This window comes from Rhipicephalus microplus, chromosome 3, assembly GCF_043290135.1.
Source record: "Rhipicephalus microplus isolate Deutch F79 chromosome 3, USDA_Rmic, whole genome shotgun sequence".
NCBI lineage: Eukaryota > Metazoa > Arthropoda > Arachnida > Ixodida > Ixodidae > Rhipicephalus > Rhipicephalus microplus.
Window position 1 is genome coordinate 4,942,943 of NC_134702.1, and position 20,623 is coordinate 4,963,565.

Here is a 20,623-nt window from a genome sequence, read left to right on the forward strand (position 1 = left end):
TTTGAAATCTTGACTGAGAGTGGAGCGAAAATTTCTCTGCCAGACCATTTCACATGATTCACGCGATGCTGCATTGCCTGAAGTCCGTCCATTTTTTTTTCTTACTTAGCCACTCCTGCCACTACGTTGATGCTTTCCACAAATGTGAAGTGCACGAAGTGTCTCAGCCCATTGACATATCAACTTTGGCAAGCAACCCTGTGGCACGCCATGTGACACATGCGCTGAGCAGGGAGGCCCTCTGCCCACGCTTGGCGTAGTTTGTCTTGTTTGCTTTGTGCAATGCACATGGTTTTCCCTGACGTGTGATTTCTGTTCATTTGTGCAAACCATGCAGTTTAGAATTTTTTGCTGACGGTGAGTGTAGTGCTCAGGATTTTTCCTGAGGTGTGATTTTCGTTCATCTGCCCAAGCTGAGCGGTACATATTTTTTGCTGACTGTGAGGAGTGGCAATTTAGCGTGAGTGTGGCAAGCATGGCGTCAAAGCAGTGCAATTTGCTAACGCTAGAAAAAGAGGTTGCCTTAATTAAGAAAATGGAGAAAGGAGGCCAAACAAAATCGAACATCGAGCAAAAATTTGGGATCCCTTTGTCTACACTTTCGAAGGTGCTGGAAAACAAGCATAAAGCGCTGGATAAATTTCAGCAAAGCTTTTCCAGCTAGTGGAAGTGGGTTCAAGGGTCGAAGTTCTCATACGTTGAAGTGGTGTTGATAGTATGACTACAAATTGCCACAGCGGCCAACCTTCCTGTCACCACAGCAATAATGGAGAAGGCAGATGCTGTGGTCTTCTAAATTAGGCACACATACCTCAGTTGCAGCAGCGGCTGGTTTAATTGCTTCAAAAAAAAAAGAACAGTGCGGTGTCCCAGTCAGTGTACTTGAAGAGCGGCACTGTCGACGCAGCCACTGCAGACAATTAGCGCAGCAGCCGGCTCGCTGAGTTGCAAGAGAGGCAGCACTTTTTTATAAAATGTTGCCGAGCCGCACCTTCACACCGAATGGTGAAGCATGCTCGAAGTGAAACAAGGGTAGGGCAGGGTCAGTGTTTTTTTTTTCGGGGCAAAAGCCATAGGTGAAAAGAAGCTGCTGTTACTCATAACTGGCAAAGCTTTTGAGCGTAGGTGCTTTTAAAATGCCCGACTGCCGAATGGCATTGTTTATTGCACAATTAGAGCAGCGTGAATGACCGCTACTCTTTTTTGAAGAGTACGTTCATGCTATGGACAAGATGGCTGAGAAAAACAGAAAAGTCCTGTTCATATTGACAACTGCCCAGGCCACGGCAAAAGAGAGAATTTGGAGGCACTTACAGTCAAGTTTCTGCCTGCAAATATCACGTCTCTGCTGCAGCCTGAAAAAACTACCAAAAGAGCCTTGCCCACAGAATTTTGTTGTCTTAAGAAAATGGCAAACGCTACAAAATTGACTTCCCTGGAGCAGTAGACTTTCTCAGCAGTGCTTGGCAGCAATTTCGCGCAACGGCTATCGCCAACTGCTTTGCGCACGCTGGGTTTTTCCATGCCGCCAGTTTGCCACAAGCAAAGACAGCAGAACAGATGACTTCACAGACTGTGAGGAACTTTGTTAAGAGGTCATCAAGATTACAGGTAATGGTGCTGCCGAAAATGACGTGACTTTGCTAAAGTACCCACTGTGTGAGCAGGACGTGGCAGTGTGACCAAAGCAATGAAGGACTCCGAAGTCGTTCAAATGGCCACTGACATAGGGGACGGCAGAAACGACTAGGGGTGTGGGAATATCAAAATTTTCAAATACGAATTCAATACAAATACGTAGCTTCAAATATGAATAGAATATCGGATAATGAAGAGGTGCAATTTTTTTCCACCAGTAATCTTTTACTCAATCATATATTTAGGTTGGAAACAGTACAATAGTTATTATAGTCAGTTATTGCACACAAAATAAAAAAAATTGCACCATCTGTACTTGCCAGAAAGCATAAGGCTGTAATAGTTGACCGAAAGTCAAATTCTGCTACTACTCAAAGACTTTCTTTCAATCAAAAAGAAGGCATTTGCATCAAGGCTTTATTTCAATTTAGAAAGATATTATGCAGGTTAAATAGGCCATGATGAATATGGCCATTTTTCTACTATTCGAATTCGATTAGAAATTATTCGATCAAATTCACTATTCACACAAGCCTAGTTTGGAGTGTTTTAAATGTGTTTAGTACATGTTCTAAAGGCCTGAAACTTACCCATGAATTGTTGGAAGAGGGACTATTCAATTCCTCGATGTGTGTTTTGAGCTGGCTGAGCCACATTCAAAAAAGGAAACGCTCAGGTAGGATTCGGTTCATTCTGAACTAATAAAAAAGGGGAATCGCTGTCAGCCACTTCAGGGTGGCCCTCGCTAAGTTATGCAAGCACCTTGTTGGGCAAAGTTTGCAACGCCACTTAGAATGCCTTGAGAGGGCATGTTTTACCACGTGGCTCAAGTCCTCTTAAAGGAGGTGAAGACTAAAGGGGCTGCTCGTTCAAGGTCCTCTGGCTAGCCAAAAGCAAGGCCTGTAGCCTTGCAATTCATTCAATCAGCTAAAGAAGGTGGCAGCAAAATGCGGTGCGTCAGTGGTATTCCCTGCCCCAGAAAGGTTAGCCTACATGTGCCCGGTTTTGTGTGCAAAAAAGAACACGACACCGTCTGTGCCTTGCAAGATGGGTGTTGTGTATAAGATACCCTTTTCATGTGACAGTTGCTGTATAGGACAAACTGGGCGCTGTCTTAATGACAGATTGCAAGAGCAACATGCGACAGCTGCCGCGCAAGAAGGGGGGGGGGGGGAGGTCATACGGTGAATTATTGCCACAGGTGTGGTTGTGCTTTTGAATTTGCCACTACATGCACGCTTAGCAAAGGCAAGGATCAGGCAATGCAATAAATTATGGCAGCGTTTGCTATGAGCAAGAAGGAAAGAAAATGTCACTGTTGCGTCTGCCGCCTTGTCCAGTAAAGAGATTGAGTATTTGAAAGCAAATCGTGTGCATGTAAGGTGGTAACACGTGACGTTGCAGACATAAGAGAGCCCCCTCAGAGTGTGATTGTGTGCATGTGCTCATGTCTGACGATTTTTGGCTTTTTCAATAAAAATTAGTCTGCCTAGCGCCCGTCCTGTACATGTGTTCTGTCTGTGTCTCTGTCTGGTTCTTTTTTGCACTAAGAATATGAATGCAAGTGACTCCGACCAACTACTGCACAAAAGCTTTACCTTGCTACGGATTCCAGAAGAATGGGGTGTTTCGGTCTCTCCTCCAGTGAAATGCGTTCTCCTTCCCCACTTATTCCTACCTTGGAAGCAACGTAACATTCACCATGTAACGATTTCGTGTCCCCGAAAGCAGTCAGCGAAAATTACTGTTACGCTAAGCTCTGAAGGCATCGCATTCGAGCACAATCGAGCATGTGCCTTTGGAATTCGAAGCGTGCTAACTTAATGCGCTCATTCGCTCTGCGTAATTGTGCAACTATTAAGCATTTGTTTTTTTGTTGTTTGTTTGTTTCGTGTCGGGTTCATCTGTGCAACTGTGTGTACAGTTGGCTCTGAGGAAGACGAAAGGAGGCTAACGTGGAGCACTTTTGGGAACGAATGACAGAGGTAGTGAAGAGAACAAAAAGAGGAGCAGCTGAGTAAACAACATAGTTAAGGATAAAATACTGTGGCCGTGGAGGGAGCACAAGAGAGCACCACTGCCACTGGAGAATGCGCCTCATGCTAGCCACGTGGCTGTGTTCATGCTTCCTTTCCAAAAATTGGCAACTCAAGCAGCGGAAGTGTCATTGCTGTTAAACAAGCTTCCTGTCCAGGGACCTAATGCTGTGGTCACCATTTCAAAAGTGTGCACCATCGAAGCTAAGTCCCATTGTCAAGAAGATCCAGGAGAGTGTGTGTCATTCAAACACACCCTAATTGGTAGTGCAGAGGGGCAGGCATCCTGCCATTCGCATACTGCCAACACAAAACCCTTCAGCTGAAATACTGACATTTGGGTGAGGGGGAAGCAGTGGGACGTGTTGAGTGGTTTCAGCGTGATACGACATGGACAGAGGTAAAGAAGGGATAGGGCTGATGTTTGTGTCCCTTCTTTACCACTGCCCCTGCTGTATTGTGCTCAAACCACTCAACATGTTTTGCTTTAGTAGCTGTGCTCGAATTTTGCATTACAGAGTATTGTAATGTTCATTGATTTTTTAAAAAGTTTCCTTTATTTCCAGATCAGTCTCTGGACACTTGGTCAGCTAGTGGAGAGCACCGGATATGTAGTGGAGCCATATCACAAATATCCTACTCTCCTTGATGTGCTCCTAAACTTCCTCAAGACGGAGCAGTCCAGTAGCATTCGGAGAGAAGTGAGTGTGCCCTTGCATGTGCTTTTTAACTGGGGCTGGATCGAGCCTGTGCACAGTTTGAATGGTTGGGATAATATGTTGTTTCAATTTCTTACTACAGTTAACTCCTGTTAAGATACATTCTCGTTTTTGATAAACACAGTTATGTTTGTTCTGTTTTCTGCAGACCTAAACAAAAAGGTTTTTTTAATATGAACTACTAACAGTAACTTTCATTGATGAGATGCATCAAACAGGAAATCTGGCTGTTGGCAATGACCGTCACGTGGCGTCGAGACAAGTGATGCAAAAAATCATCTCATGATAATGTTACAATGTAATAACATCATGAATTCACAAATTCTGATGTAACATAATGTGACGTTACACCACACAATGCTGTTGCAGAAAGCGCCCGATCTCAATAAAATAAAATGCTGACGATGCTTGTATTCCCTGTAACCCTATGCATCTACAAAAAAAAATGTATTATATGGCTTTCATCTTTGAGTCTTGTTAGGTGAATGCACAAGAGACCCTGTGCATACTGTGATAGCAGTTATGTGGACACACTTGGTGAGTTTTTGCCATTGCCGTCATGTTCCACACACACACATATATATATATATATATATATATATATATATATATATATATATATATGTGTGTGTGTGTGTGTGTGTGTGTGTGTGTGTGTGTGTGTGTGTGTGTGTGTGTGTGTGTGTGTGTGTGACACGCTATGATGAATGGGCGACGTGGCCTGGCTCATACCCCATGTTTTTTCCATTGTCACTTCTTCCTCCTCTCCTTCTCTTAACCATCCCTGCCTTCCTACGTCACAGGATTCCCCTTCCCCCCCCCCCCCCCCCCCCCCGAAAGATGGCACCGGTTACAAGCTACGACAAATTGCAGAGAATAAACAAAATAATGGCCAAATTCACAGTTTGACGTCCCGACAGATTTTCACAATCTCACTAAATCTTCAAGGCCGAGGGAGCAGTCCGGTGTTTTTTATGACGACTCTGGGGGACGAGCTTGACTGTTGCGTTCCGGACAGAGCGGGCTACACGTGAATACTGACAGTACTGCTAGAACTCTTGTTCGGGCTGACAAAAGTTGGAACGCCTTGTTGCATCGGCAGCTCGGATGTCGTCGGGGTTGTATTTTTCACCGTGAATGGTGCAATCCTGATGCTTCTTGCTTGCGTGCTTCTCGACAGACTGTGATGGAGTGCCTGAGTGCTTGCGGTTTGCAAGCAGTGCTTCCGCGTCTTTCTCGGCGCTTCCTGTGGTGTTGCAGTCGGCAGAATAGCAGGCGCTGGGAGCGTTTTTGGCGACTTTTCTTTGTCCGAAAGTGTCTGACGCCTTGTTGGTTTGGAGATCTTATTTTTCGATGTTCTTCAACTGGTGAACGCGCTTCCATTGAATTTGGTGTTCGTCGATGCCGTCGTTGCAGTCTCTCTCGTTGTTTTCTGAGTTTGTGAACTTCGTTTTGCTTGCTTTGCTGGTGCTGCTCACGAGATGGCTGTAGTGGCACCCGTTCCGGAATGGGGCATTCATTTCGTTCGGTGTTTGACGCGTCCTGTAGACAGCTGATGAATGGTGAACTGGTGTCTTGCTTGTCGGGCGTAGTTGGCGATGCGTCATCATTGCTAGCATGTTCTTCAGAGGCTTCGGTGACGGGGTTCATTAAGGGCGCTTCCGAAAGACAACTGTGTACAAGGTTTGATGTATCATGTACTTCTGAATTTGTTAGATTCTTGGATTGGTGACCACTGCATGAGGGTACCACATGTGACGTCGCATCACCAGGTTGAAAATGCAAATTTTGACAAGTCTGCGGTGCCGGGGAAATGAACTCTTGCAACAAAAAAACATTCAGAGTTGACAGATAGTTCATCAGGGGCTTCTTCTTCGCGGCTCACTATGAGTGGTTCTTGCGCCTGGTAGCATGCGACGTTCGATGCGTCTGAGCCTTCTGTGTTTGGAGTTTCTGGTGGCTGCGCACTGGACGGCAACATTGCAACAGGGGTAGTTCTGTAAGGTTTGAGTTGTGAATGGCCCTCTTTCTGTGCAACTAACGATGCGAGCTGTTCTGGCGCATGAATCTGGGTGGTAAGTCCAGGGCTTGGCGTAGCATCGTCCGAGCTCCGCAGCTCTATCTCGACCATTGTGAGCGTGCTAGATGTGAGATGGACATTGTGAGCGATGAAAGAGCCAAGCGATGGAAAACCAGGAGGCGGGCCAAGTCTGCGAGATGGGGAGTAAGCTGCTCCAATGCGTGAAGACTGATTTTCACTCTTTGAGTCATCTTGGTGTTGTTTGATATTTTCCCCATGTGTCAGCTGGTCTACCATGAACAAGGCGTCCTTATGACACGAATAGTGACCGTTAGGAGCCTTTGAAGAGCTGCGTCGTAGAAAACCAGATGGTGGACCATGTAAGCGAGACGAAGCATGAAAGGCATCAGTAGAGTGAGCGACGTCTCGTGTCGTATGTTAGTGCCACGACTTTGGAAATGCCGACTTTCGTGCACAAGGGAGCTGCGCTTGACGGTTGGGTTTTTCCCAATATACGTGTGGCCTTCTGTAAGTAAACGCATGTGCCACTTCGTCTTGAGGCACTTGTCGATTCGCGCTGGACTTTCGAATGCTTGAGGACTGCTTAGGAAATTGACGATAGTGTGCAGTTGTCTCTAGATGGTTGGCAGTGAGTAAGTCTTGGACATAGTCATTAAAACGGGTAATCATCTCCTCTTGGATTTTTTGCCATGACTCGTCGTTGTTGAATATGTGAATTACGTAAAATTTAAATGCCTCACCGGTGACGTAGTCGCTGAAGTTCGTAACCATCTCCCGTTCCGACCAGGATGCAGCGGCGGCGTGGACCTCGAATAGGTTGAACCAGTCCTGTACGGGTCCGTCGTCCGCTGATCCGGTGTACTTGGGGATGTCGAGGTCAGCCGATGGTTCTGTCATGGTGCTGGTCGTTGTCCTCCTAGGCGATGATTCGGTAGTCAATGTACGGTCAGGGCGTCTTCTGTAGAACTGCGTCGATGATGAGACACTGATGAAGTGGCTGGGAGGTCTTCATCTTGTCGACTTGTGTGACGCTATGATGAATGGGCGACGTGGTCGCATATATATATATAAACACACAAATACATTCGATCCAGGATATATCGAACTCGGAGGGGATCATAAAATATGCATATTTAAGGCCTAAATTAAACCATTTCAGGCCTGGTAAATTATTACAAATATTAACGTAATGATTTTTCTCACAGTAAAATGAAGAAAAAGGTGTGAACTGCAAGTTACCACACTCCATTTCGCATGAAAGTAGTCCGTAAACTTGTCTTGCTTCTCACCCTGTCAAGTTCTAGTCATCCGCAATATTATTGAAGCTTTTCAAATGAACAAATTCAGCTGCTTCGGCCACAACGGTGTTGGTTTACGCAGAATGCCAATGCAAGCTTGGTAGTGCAGCAAAAAATTGGTTAACAGTAGCAGCGAAGGCGGTGTCATATTCATAACTACACGGCTACACTTCCGCGACACTGGCAACAACAGCCACGATCTCAGCTCAGCATTGACGCAGTCAGAAACATCTACTTCATTATCTGCACCTATGAAGTCGCTCACTATCAGAGATGGTGCCCGCAAACACTGATGAGTTGCAGAATTCACTGAGGCACCGCACTTCGTTGTCAGCCGTCATGACTCGCATAAAGTCATCATCTGGCCGGCAAGGAAAGTTTACGACGGTGCTTTACTTGATGTCACTCCAAGAACCAGTCATGATCGCCACGTGCAGGTCAACGTTCACTTCAACTCCCAAATGAGGATTTATTAGGAATGAGGTGAGAAGTGCAAGTCCACAAAGCGCAAAAGACAATGCAGAGTTCCCACCGTCGACATATTGATATCGATGTCACTTGTGGCTTTGTAGCTGACAGCCCTTGCTTTGATGTGAAAAGCTAGAACAAGTGTAGGCTCTGAGACATGTGTTTTAAAACCGAAAACACTTAAAATACGTCGCAAGGTTGCACATCTTTAATGCCATGCTTTTCAAACTCGCATGCCCTTCAAGCTCGCATGCCCTTCGCATGCCATTGTGCGCTAACAAACAAGGGAGCAAATGCGAACATCGTAATTTAATCACCGAGTCACTTCGCATTCTCATTTTGGTGTCCTAAGCAACGTTCTTTTTGACAAACACTATGCCCATGCATTAAGACCTGTTGATTGCGCATCAACATATCGATGCACTCGTAAGTGTCGCGCAATGAACCAGATCAGCGTGATGCGATAACACCGCCTTTTCGTCACCAGCGTGCGAAAAAAGATCGAAACTTGTGAGAACGTGGCCAAAAATTTATCAATTGCCATTTGCTAGAAAAAATTCACATTCTGGACTTCACTGTGGCACAACATTCAACATAGCGGATGTCCTGTTGTGCAGGAGTTCAATATACAATACACCAATCATGAGTCATGTATAGTGCAGTCATGAGTCATATACGGTGCACCGTCCTGTGGTTTCTTCCTCTGTGCCTGTGTCTTTGTGTATGCTGGCTTGGCTGTCAGTGTAGCACCTGCTCATTCATGCTCTTGCGCACGCCACCATGTCACAGTTTCGCGTGCTCACATAGCCAGCTGTGTTTACTACGCTTGTTCAAATAGTGAATTATAGAGTCGAAGTGAATATTAACTATGGTCGAATCATTTCACATCGAACTTAAATAGTATATACGTCACATAACATAAAGAAAATGGACATATTTGTCATGGCCTAACTAACCTGCACAATATTTTTTAATTGAAACAAGGCCTGTGCAAATGTCTTTTTTTTTTCATTAAAAAAAGCGGAAACAACTTTGAATTGTCTGTATATTTGAATGTTGCATTTTTGAATATTACTTTTTAAATTTTGCGAAAATAGGAGCATGTAATTCTGCATAAAGAACTTATAAACTTATAAGTGAATCGATGTGAGGGTAATTTTCTCATATAACCTTGAAGTGGGGCTTCGCGGCAGTCGGTATTTCCCCTGAATATGTGTTTTCACTGCGTAGCACCACTTCACTGCAGCACAGGTGGAACAGCTGCGGCCTTTTCGCCATTGTGCGCCAAACTGGTTTACTTGCAATATCCTGTGCCGAACCACTCTTGTTGCGCCGATCTTGCTTTTAGCGCCACACTGCATCGCAGCTTGTCAATTTAGCTGCAAAGTGGCCCCGTGCATGTAAACATGGTTAAAACATTGTACTTTCAGTTTCATCGAAACAGTTATATTAGTTAGTGGTGTCGTCAAGGCTGTGATCATTTGAGCAGCAGCTGTGAACTTTGATTCTAAGGTCAAGATCGATGGCGAGTGTGCTATATCGGGAGGAATGGCTTGTAAACAATTGTAATGTGCTGCGCTGTCAATGTGAACAGACAGCTAGAAAAACATCTATTCAGCAGTATGTAGAGTTACGTGACAGCGGATCCAAGAGTTAGCTGCAAGTTATACTTTGTATAATATAAAGGTTTGTTGCTATTGGCCGCAAGATCGAATGAAGTTGCCACCTGGTGGCAACTGGCCGAAGGGGCAGGTGTGGATGGCTCCCTGCGTCGACTGCTAGCCACGTCATGTTTGCCTGTGGGAGAAGTATGTCATGTACGTTCGATAAGGGTAGTTTGTTAGGATATGTTAGCGCAAGCTTAACTGCTTGTGCATATACCTGAAACGACGTATGAAAGTATACGGCCTTGCTTGGCTGCTAATGCACTGTAGTAAGATCAACGAGTGCAACTTTAACAAAGTGCTTTTTATAGTCGTCTTACCCTCCACTCACCAGAATTATTTCAGTGTAAGGACCGCTTTCTGCTTCAAGCACATCATAAAACGCACTTAGCATCGTCCCAAACATGGGGATTGTTAAGTAGTTTGTGAATACAGTGGTTTAACGCCTCTATTGTAAACAAAAACTAGGCTCTAGGCCATACACTTGCACCTTGTTGTTAGGCGTATAACTACGCCTGTATATACTTTATCGACTAGGCGATGTGCTTTAGTTATGTTTTTCTGGCTATGGTACTACTACAGAGAAGTAATTCTATCAAGTAAAGCGTGACACTTCAGTACTTAAACTCTTTGTAAAACAGCGTTTTCATGTGCCATTTTTTAATGATGGGCAACGTTTACGCAGAAAGAACCATGTGCTTAGATTTTAAAATGCTTTAAGGGTGGACACAGGTCTTAGAATGGTGAAAAATGCCCAAAAAGTCGATTTTGAGAAAATGCGATATTTGAAATTTTTAGACCTATAAGCACGTGTCCTCAAATTGTGAACGCTGAATTCGATCAGTAAATAGATTAAAATTGATTATGAAGTCGCCACGGGAGCCGCAAAACAACCCACGGCACGTCAAATTCGTTCAAACTTCCCGCGCACGCCGCCAGCGAGGCAGTTGGCTGATCGCTGCCATCTTGGGCTTGTTTTGAAGCTGATTCCTTTGTGCGCATTTTGCCACTCTCAAAATGACGTCGCTTAAATAGAATGGCTTCCCTCGTCCCTTTTCCGGAGCCCCCTTCGGGGCTGCTGATTGGCCGGAGCGCACGTGCACCAGGCGAGCCCTCTGTTCCTCATTTCCCATTGTCTGATGCGGGCAAAGTTGTCCGCGCTTTTTTTTTTTTATATTGTTCGTCGGCCGCCGGTTCCTATTCGCGCACATTGTTCGTCTGCTTCCCGCACGTGCCTGCTTGTGCTAAGCGACCGACGCACTGACTTTCCGTCTTTTGCCGGCATGATTGGAGAAGCTCGTCTGAAGAAGAAGACGTGTCATGCGTACGGCAAGAAACGGAGGCGCCCGTGGAACGCCCGCCAGAAGAAAGCGGCCGACAACGTGCAGCCGATTTCGCCCGATGCCGCCGAAGCGGCGCATTTCGACGACGGCGCGCAGCCGCGGCCGCTTGTGTCCGAAGCGGTGCACTCTCCTGTGCCTTGCAGCAGCACCTCATCGGATTGTGTCGTCGTCGGATCGTCATCTTGCACTTCCAGCAGCATCCTAGACCGCATTGACACGGCGTTTTATTCTGCGAACGAGTTTGTTGAGTGTGTGAAAAATGCAGCGGGCTTGAAGGCATTACTTGCATCGCAGTGCGCGACGGAACGTAAGTTCGAGTTACTAGATATTGATCTGGAGGATGGTGGCAAAGAAAACGGAACAGAATTTGTTATTGTTGATCTGGCGGCGATACGCTCGTTATTTGGACTTGTCGCGTGCCCAGAATGCGGTGAAAGAAGCGTCACTATTTCAAAGGCCAAGAAAGAGTACGGGCTGTGTTCGACGCTCATAGTCACGTGCGGCAGTTGTGACTTTCGCAAAGAGCGTTTTTCGTGCCCACGTATAGCCAACGAGACCAACGCCAAAATAAGGCCGTTTGAAGTTAATATGCGTGCCATGAAGGCCATCAACAGTATCGGCAAGGGGGCAACGGCTCTGTCGGACTTCTTCGCCGGGATGAATATTTCACATCGAGGGCTTCACCACAAGAGTTACCAAAGCCACATGAATATAATGAAAGAAGCCTGCTGTGCGACTGCTGCCGAATGCGAAGCGGCGAGCGTTGCTCGCGTCAAGGAGCTCTATGCGGAGTTCTGCAACGCGCCCGGAAACATCGACGTCATTTATGACGGCACCTGGCTTACGCGGGGACATAGCTCGCATATATGTGTTGGCTGCATTGTTGAGATGTTTAGTGGCCTCGTGATAGACCATATCGTGCTATCGAACTTTTGCCTGGCTTGCGCCACAGGACCCAAAGAAGGAGAAGCAGGACATTCTGCCTGGCTGATTCAGCATGCCCCTCTGTGCCTGAAGAATGTTGATTGTAATGCTGGCCAGATGGAAGTGGAGGCAGCACTATGCTTGTTTGAGCAGTCACTTGAAAAGCGCAAGCTTCGTTATACGACAATGCTGTCGGACGGCGACAGCACTCACAGAAAAAGAGGTGTACAGCTTCGTAAAGGTGGCCAAAAAGGACTGCATAAATAATGTACACAAGCGTATGGGAGCTGCATTACATACCCTTGTAGAGAAAAAAAAAAAAAGCTCAAGGTGGCTCACTTGGTGGAAAGGGCAGACTTATGCAACAAAAGATAAAGAAAATCACCTCATACTATGGCTACGCATTGAGAAGCCACAGGAACGATGTTCCAGGTATGCAGAAGGCTGTTTAGCAACTTTGAACCACATGTCTTCAACTGATGAGGCACCAAAGCATGACTTTGCCCTGAATCCTGGTGCAAATTTCAAAGAGCTCTTGCGAGAAATGAGAAGCCGCCACCACACAAGGACAGCCTGCCTGATTTCGTAACTGAGGCATTGGAGCCTGTGTTAAGGCGGCTGAGCAACAATGCCCTCTTGGAAAGGTGCATTCACTTTTTGGATTTAGCAAGAATAAATTGCCAAGAAGTCCCGTAAGAAGTACGCAATTACTTACGATTCAGACCTTCATATTTTCTAGACCACTTGAAATATTAAGAAACAAATTAGAGATTTGAAATCAGCATGAAAAACTAGCTTAGGTAGGGAAGTTTTGTTAGGATTGAGCAAAAAATTTTAAAAAAATTTTAGAACCCACGTCCTCCCTTAAAAAGCCCAGACGTTCAAAATTAATTCAGATGACGTGCCTTACATTACTGATGCAATATTTCACAAAAGATGCCATCTGTTTTTACATTGTCTTAAGTGTTCGTGTGGCATTGTTATTGACTGAGGAAACCCTAAAGCTTTGCCTTTAGGAATTGAACACGTTAGTGACACCTGTTTCTAGTGCGTATTTCAAACACTTAATGCACAAAATCTTTTCAAATTTGCTAATAGGTGCAGTAGCGTGTGTGCCTTTTGTATTGGGGTACTGGCTTTCATCTGCGGAGCCATTATGATAATCACATATTTTGAAGCCCGTTGGCAATGGGCGCTTGCATGTACCACGCATTATTACTGTAATATTTAATGTTGCATTGTGAAGCACGTATACAGGACGCATTTGTGAAGCATGAAAGCTACTTTCACTGCATTTCCAAGCAGAGGAATTTCTTTTCACTGTATTCGCAAGCAGAGGCGTGACCCTGTGGTAGAACATCCACTTGTCATGCAAACGACCAGGGTTCGATCCCCGCTCGGACCCAAACGACCCTGGTTTGGTGCCCACTCTGACCCGAGATTTTTATCATTTTATTTTATTTGCATCGTTCTCGATTTTTCGGTCATGCCTAAGATGATGATTATTCACTCATATTCAAGGACGCTGACACCGACGCCGACTCCAGAATTTCTGCTAAACGAGCTTTTTAACGCTGTTCCGTTAAAAAAACATGTTTTTCTAATGAAATATAAGCAGACCCTTGTATCACTGTCATGCACGTGATATTTTTAACGCTATTGCGTTAAAAAACATGTTTTTCTAATGAAATATAAGCAGACCCCTTGTATCACTGTCATGCATGTGATCCTTCGATCAAAGCTCCTTGCTGTCAGCTTTTGTTAGTTTTGCTAGTGCAAGAACATGTGCCTATGGGGTAAACATCAATGTAGCACAAAGTGCTGTCAAGCGCGAAGCTTTCCTGGCTTGACTTATTGACTCCCACATTTCATAATGAACAGAATTAGAAAAAAATTCGCATGCGTATTCAGTGCGAACAGTAGTACTGAACTCGTCGCACCGATACGAGGACTTCTACGATCTTTCCTTCTCTATTTTTATAGTATTCAGAGGAGCAAAATGTTAATAAGTAGTTCAGTCGTGTAACAGAAGTGTGTAGTAGGCGGAAAACACGATAACATACAAACAACAAGCAAAAGTGTGATTTAGTGTGAAAGCACTCCGGCAGTAACCAAGGCGAGCATCCATTTTATAGCCAGAATGCGCTTCATTCGCTAGTAATAGTAGCGTTGCATGGGCTTTGTGCGTTGATTCGGCAGAGAGGAGTGTAAATTTTACCAGTAAACTGCAGTCAACGTATTTTATTCGCCGACAATCAGTTCAAACCACATGCAGCGAAGCGCGGCTGCGTGTATTTGTATTCGCGCCGCTGACCGCCTATACACTTCCCCGAAGACGGTTCTGCCACCTATAGCCCAATCTCGTTGCGAATCGCATCTATTGCTTCGTCTATGCAAAGAAACTGATTTTTTATAACCTAATGGCAGTGTTGAGAAAAAAAAAAAGGATGATAGTACTGGTGCTCATGAGAAGCGGGGATGCTATCAAGTGTGTGAGTGCTGTGCACCTGGTAAAGACAGGTGCACAGGACTGCTCATCAAGCGCATGCACGAATCGTTCAGTTCGCCACTGTGCTGTGTTATACAGCGCTTATTAACTCGATGGTTCACGCTTGCGCGTTCAGGTATTAAAAAAAATCAGCGGCCAGCTGTTCACATGGCTAAGAAAGTTACAGTTGCACCGCGAGGAATCGGCAATGAGTGCAATAGCAACAAATTAGAATGTTATATTAAGTAAGGCTGACATCGAACTTCTTTGAATCCAATCTCACGTCACTCTACAAAATGCTGGTGTAAGAGTATATTGTCACGACGTCAAAACAGAGGTCTTGCCGTAGAGACTGAGACACCAGAAGCAGGTAGATCTTTTTAATTAGAACGCGCAAGCGAGTTCTTCTTCTTCGTCCATTTTGTAGTCCTTCGTGGCACATGCACAACTGTCATCAACTTTCTTGGGCAAGCACTTGACATTTGCCTCCCTCCGAAAGAAGCATCGTCCCGATGCGCAACTTAGGTGCTCTACCAGGCGTATGAAGTGGTCGTACGAAAACGGTAACCGGGAGCTAATTAACTCGATAAATATGGTTTCATACGCACGACGTGCACGACTTCGGGCAAACGCTTTTGGCGCTTAGAACTACAATTAGTGTCGGGAACAACTTCGTAGTTCACGTCGTTCAAGCGTCGCGTGACGCTGTATGGACCAAAGTACCGTCTTAGCAGTTTCTCAGACAGTCCACGTCGACGTATCGGAATCCAGACCCACACTTTGTCGCCTGGTCAGTAGCTAACAAACTTGTGTCGGTTGTCGTAGCGTTGTGCATCTTGATGCTGCTGATGACAGATGCGCACGCGCGCGAGCTGTCTGGCTTCTTCGGCACGCTGAGTGAATTTTTCGGCGTCTACATGGATGTCGTCACACTCATGTGGCAACATGGCGTCCAATGTTGTCGTGACTTCGCGACCATAGATCAGACTGAACGGTGTCATTCCAGTGGTTTCTTGTCGAGCCGTGTTATAAGCAAAGGTCACGTACGGCAATATCTGATCCCAGTTTTTATGTTCTGTGTCAACGTACATACTGATCATGTCTGTGAGGGTCCTATTGAGGCACTCCGTCAGTCCGTTTGTCTGCGGATGGTATGCAGTTGTTCTCCGGTGAGCTGTACCGCTGAGTCTGAGAACCGACTCCAAAAGCTCTGCGGTGAAGGCAGGTCCTCTATCTGTGATCACTGTTGTCAGAGCGCCATGCCGAAGGACGATGTTTTCGATGAAAAACTGAGCGGCTTCTGCTGCTGTGCCACGCTGCATAGCTTTAGTCTCTGCATAACGGGACAGGTAATCAGTGACCACAATAATCCATCTGTTCCCTGTTGTGGAAGTTGGAAAGGGACCCAGGAAATCCATTCCAATCTGGGTGAACGGCTTTTCTGGTGCTTCGACTGGATGTAAAAGACCGGCTGACTTGCTGGGAGGCGCTTTGCGTCTTTGGCAGTCGGTACAAGTTCGCACGTGATGGTTAACCGCCGCAGGTAACTTTGGCCAGTAGTACTTGCATCGTAGTCGGCACAATGTTCGGGTGTAGCCTAGATGACCAGAAGTTGCTTCATCATGGCACGCTTCCATAATTTCTTTTCGAAGAGAGGCAGGCACGACGAGCAAGTGCGGGTTACCAGTTGGTGAGAAATTTTTCTTATAGAGAACATCGTTTCGCAAGCAAAAAGATGGCAGTCTTCTAGCAAATAACCGCGGCACGTCTTTACGTCGTCCTTCTAAATATTCAATGAGTGGTAACAGCTCAGGGTCAATGCACTGCTCTCGTGCAATAGTGGCTATGTTGACAACTCCCAAGAATGCCGCGTCGATGTTTTCGTCATCAGGAGCGACAGTTTCCACTGGCGACCGTGAGAGACAGTCGGCGTCGGTGTGCCTCTTCCCAGATTTGTAGACGATGGTCATGTCAAACTCTTGAAGTCTTAGGCTCCAGCGCGCCAAACGACCAGATGGATCTTTAAGGTTGGTGAGCCAGCACAAAGAGTGATGGTCGCTAACAACCTTGAAGGAGCGGCCGTACAAATACGGACGAAATTTGATGACTGCCCACACCACAGCGAGACACTCCTTCTCGGTGGTCGAGTAGTTCTCCTCCGTGCGAGAGAGAGTTCTGCTGGCGTAGGCTATTACTCTTTCACAGCCGTCTTGCCACTGCACCAGAACGGCACCTAGACCTACATAGCTGACGTCAGTGTGAAGTACTGTAGGGGCGTCCTGGTCGAAGTGCGCAAGGACTGGAGGTGTTTGCAAGCGTTGCCGCAGCTCATTGAATGCCATTTGCTCCTGTTCACCCCAAAAGAAGGGGACGTCCTCACGTGTGAGTCGTGTCAATGGCGCCACAATAGACGAAAAGTCCTCGATAAATCGCCGGTAATAGGCGCACAACCCCAAGAAGCGTCTCACAGCCTTTTTGTCACGGGGTGCAGGAAATTGCGCAACGGCGTCTATTTTGGCCGGGTCAGGTCGAACACCCTCGTGACTGACGACGTGGCCTAGGAAGCTGAGTTCGTTGAAACCAAAATGACATTTTTCTGGTTTTAAAGTCAGGCCGGCCGAGCGTATGGCTTGGAGTACGGTGGATAGACGGCTGAGATGTTCCTCGAATGATGCTGAGAATACAACAACATCGTCCAGATAGACCAAGCATGTTTGCCACTTCAGGCCCGATAGTACGGTGTCCATGAGACGCTGAAAAGTGGCTGGCGCCGAGCACAACCCAAAAGGAAGCACCTTAAATTCATAAAGGCCATCAGGCGTCACAAAGGCCGTTTTTTCACGATCTCTCTCGTCGACTTCTATCTGCCAGTAGCCGCTTCGGAGGTCCATTGAAGAGAAATAGCGCGCATGACGCAGCCGATCGAGTGAATCGTCTATGCGAGGCAATGGATAGACGTCTTTCTTCGTGACTTGGTTCAACTTGCGATAATCAATACAGAAACGCAAGCTGCCGTCTTTTTCTTGACCAAAACCACGGGGGACGCCCAAGGACTTTTCGAAGGTTGTATGACGTCATCCACGAGCATCTTCTGTACTTGCTTCTGAATCTCCTCGCGTTCTTTCGGAGCCACATGGTAGGGGTTCTGCCGAATCGGTCGCGTGTTGTCTTCGGTGATGATGCGGTGCTTGGTCAATGGTGTCCGCTGGACCTTTGACGTACGCGAAAAGCAGTCTTCGAATTGGTGTATAAGTCCAAGCAGACGCTTCCTATCAGAGGTCGGTAGCGTGGAGCAGATGTCCACCGACAAAGTTGTCGAGGCAGGGACTATCGCGTCATCTGGTTGCAAAGCACAGCAATCCCCGGCTTGGTCTATATCGTTGAAGCAGGCAATTGCGGTACCCTTCTGGATTTGACGGCGCTCGTTGCTGAAGTTTGTAAGGAGCACTTCTGCCTGTCCACCAGTAAGCGTTAGGATGCCTCTCGCAATGGAAATGCCTTGCGTGAGCAAAAGAGCGACTATGTGCTCCACTATCACATCCTTATAGGAAGGCCACCCACTGGACACAGACACAAGGCAGCAGGATCTCGGTGGGAGCGTCACATCGTCGGCTATTCGCAAACTGCCGCGTAGTTCGTCGCTGCTGTCGTCGACATACGGATGTGCGCAAAACGTCACCATACGTTGAGGGATGTTGATAACAGCGCCATGATGCCCAAAATAAGCTCTTTACAGCAGTCTGGCAACAGGACGAAAGTGGCCACGAAGCTAGAATCCCCAATGCGAAGTCGAGCGGTGCATTTACCCGTGGGAATCATCAGCTGACCACCAGCACTCCTTATGTGTGGCCCTGTCCACGGTGTCTTTACCTTTCTAAGGCGGTCGGCGAGTTCTTGTCGCATGATTGAGAAGTCGGCGCCAGTGTCGACCAGTGCTGTAACGTAATGTCCGTCAATGAAAACGCCAAGATCAGCACGTACAACTTCACCGGCATTAGTATTCGTCGTCGTATTCGTCGTCGTATTCGTCGTCGTATTCGTCGTGGTTGTCGTCATACCTTCTTGCGATGATAGGGGGAACTTTTCGGTGTCTCGACGATTGGCAACCTTGCCCCCGGAGGTCGCAGCAGTTAGTTTCCCCGGCGCGGGCTAGGCGAACGGCCTCTGGTGACGTCCGCGTAGCTCTGAGGGAAGTCACGGTGACGCGCAGGAGATGGAGATCGCCAGCGACGCGGTGTAGTTGCTTGGCCAGTCGACAGTTGATCGGCATCGTGGGCACGACGGTCTTCAGAACGGAAAGAAGCGGGACAAGAAAAGTTCCCGAAGCCAGAATCGCTATGACGGCAATAGCGAGCAATGTGACCTGGTTCTCCGCAGCGGAAGCAAATAGGTCGACGGTCGGCCATGCGCCACAAGTCAGTTCGGCGAACTGGTGGTCGTCTCATGGAATCCTGTTGCCACCAAGGTACGGCCGCGGGTCGCGGCTGGAAGGGTGTCGCCACAAATGACGGTGGAGGACGACGGACCACATCAGCGTAGCTCGCTGAGTGTGGCTCAGGACTTGGCGCCGGTGGTACAACGGCTTGCCTCAACTCCTGGCGGACGATTTCGGCAACAGATGCGACGGGCGGTTGGGTAGGAGGGACGCAGAGGGCCCGAAGTTCCTCACGCAGTATTTCCCTAATCATTTGTCGCAGGGAACTTTCACACACGGCAGTGTTCTGAGCTGCAGCACTTACTGCCGTGTGGTTCGGCAGGCGGTCAAAGTGTCGGTATCGTTGTCGCAGTGCGCGCTCGATGACAGTCGCCTCTCTTATGAATTCATCTACTGTTGTAGGTGGATTTCGTACGAGGCCCGCAAACACTGGTTCTTTGACACCCTGCATTAGGTGTCGCACCTTCTTCGCCTCGGGCATGTCAGGGTCAGCTCGTCGAAACAGACGGATCATACCCTCTGCGTACATGGCGGCTGTTTCGTTGGGTTTTTGTGCGCGAGCCTCAATCAGTTGCTGTGCGCGATCCCGTCGGTCCGTGTTCAAAAATGTGGCGAGGAGCTTTCGGCGGAAATCTTCCCAAGATTGGAAAGTAGCCTCGTGGTTCTCGTACCACGTGCGAGCGCTATCTTCCAGGGCGAAATATGCACGGCCAAGTTTGTGCTGTTCGTTCCAGTGGTTAGATACAGCGACCCGTTCGAACTGTTCGAGCCAGTCCTCGACATCCTCGTACTCTTCTCCATGAAAAACTTCAGGAACGCGAGGATGTTCAAGAGTCACCTGAGAGCGAAGTGTGGTCTGTGATGGAAAGGTAGCCGTGGATGTGGTAGGAGCTGCCATGCTGGTTAGAGGCGGAACAGGTACGGACTCCGGACTTAGGCCTAGTAGGCGCCGACTGAATCCGTGCACCGGAGTCGTGACGAGGGGCTGGGTCTCTGGACTAGATGAACGGGTCCGAGCAAGACTGTCCTGCATCCGGTTGTACCCAGCACGTCCACCAGTGTCACGACGTCAAAACAGAGGTCTTGCCGTAGAGACTGAGACACCAGAAGCAGGTAGATCTTTTTAATTAGAACGCGCAAGCGAGTTCTTCTTCTTCGTCCATTTCGTAGTCCTTCGTGGCACATGCACAACTGTCATCGTCTTTCTTGGGCAAGCACTTGACAATATGGCGACAACAGGCGGAGGAATATTGTTCGCGCAGTCTCTTCGCGATGAGAGCAGAGCACGTCGCAGGCTACGAGAGTCACCCGCTGATAACTGCCGAGATAGCACGTGCGGCAGCGATTGCGACCACGCTCTCAAAAGCAAAGTTCACAGTCGTCGTCGTCGTCGTCCCCCCCCCCGCTCGCACGCTTTTACCCACCAGTAAAAAACACGATGCACCGGGGCATCTTATCAATTTTTACTTTACACCGGACATTAGAGCAAGGGTAAAAACTTGTTGATATTGCCCACATAATTTCCATTGATATAAAAAGGCTGTTGCACGATTCAGCTTGGTGTGTGGA

General features: G+C 47.3%; 1 protein-coding gene across 2 annotated transcripts in view; it reads left to right on the plus strand.

Annotated features, from left to right (window-relative positions):
• Positions 1-20,623, plus strand: part of mTor (serine/threonine-protein kinase Tor) — a 278,630-nt gene that overhangs the window by 55,377 nt on the left and 202,630 nt on the right. For both annotated transcript variants that reach the window (XM_075888782.1, XM_037433800.2), the window contains exon 15: positions 4,241-4,375. In XM_075888782.1, the coding sequence (XP_075744897.1) occupies positions 4,241-4,375 (135 nt within the window). The remainder of the gene's footprint in view (positions 1-4,240; positions 4,376-20,623) is intronic.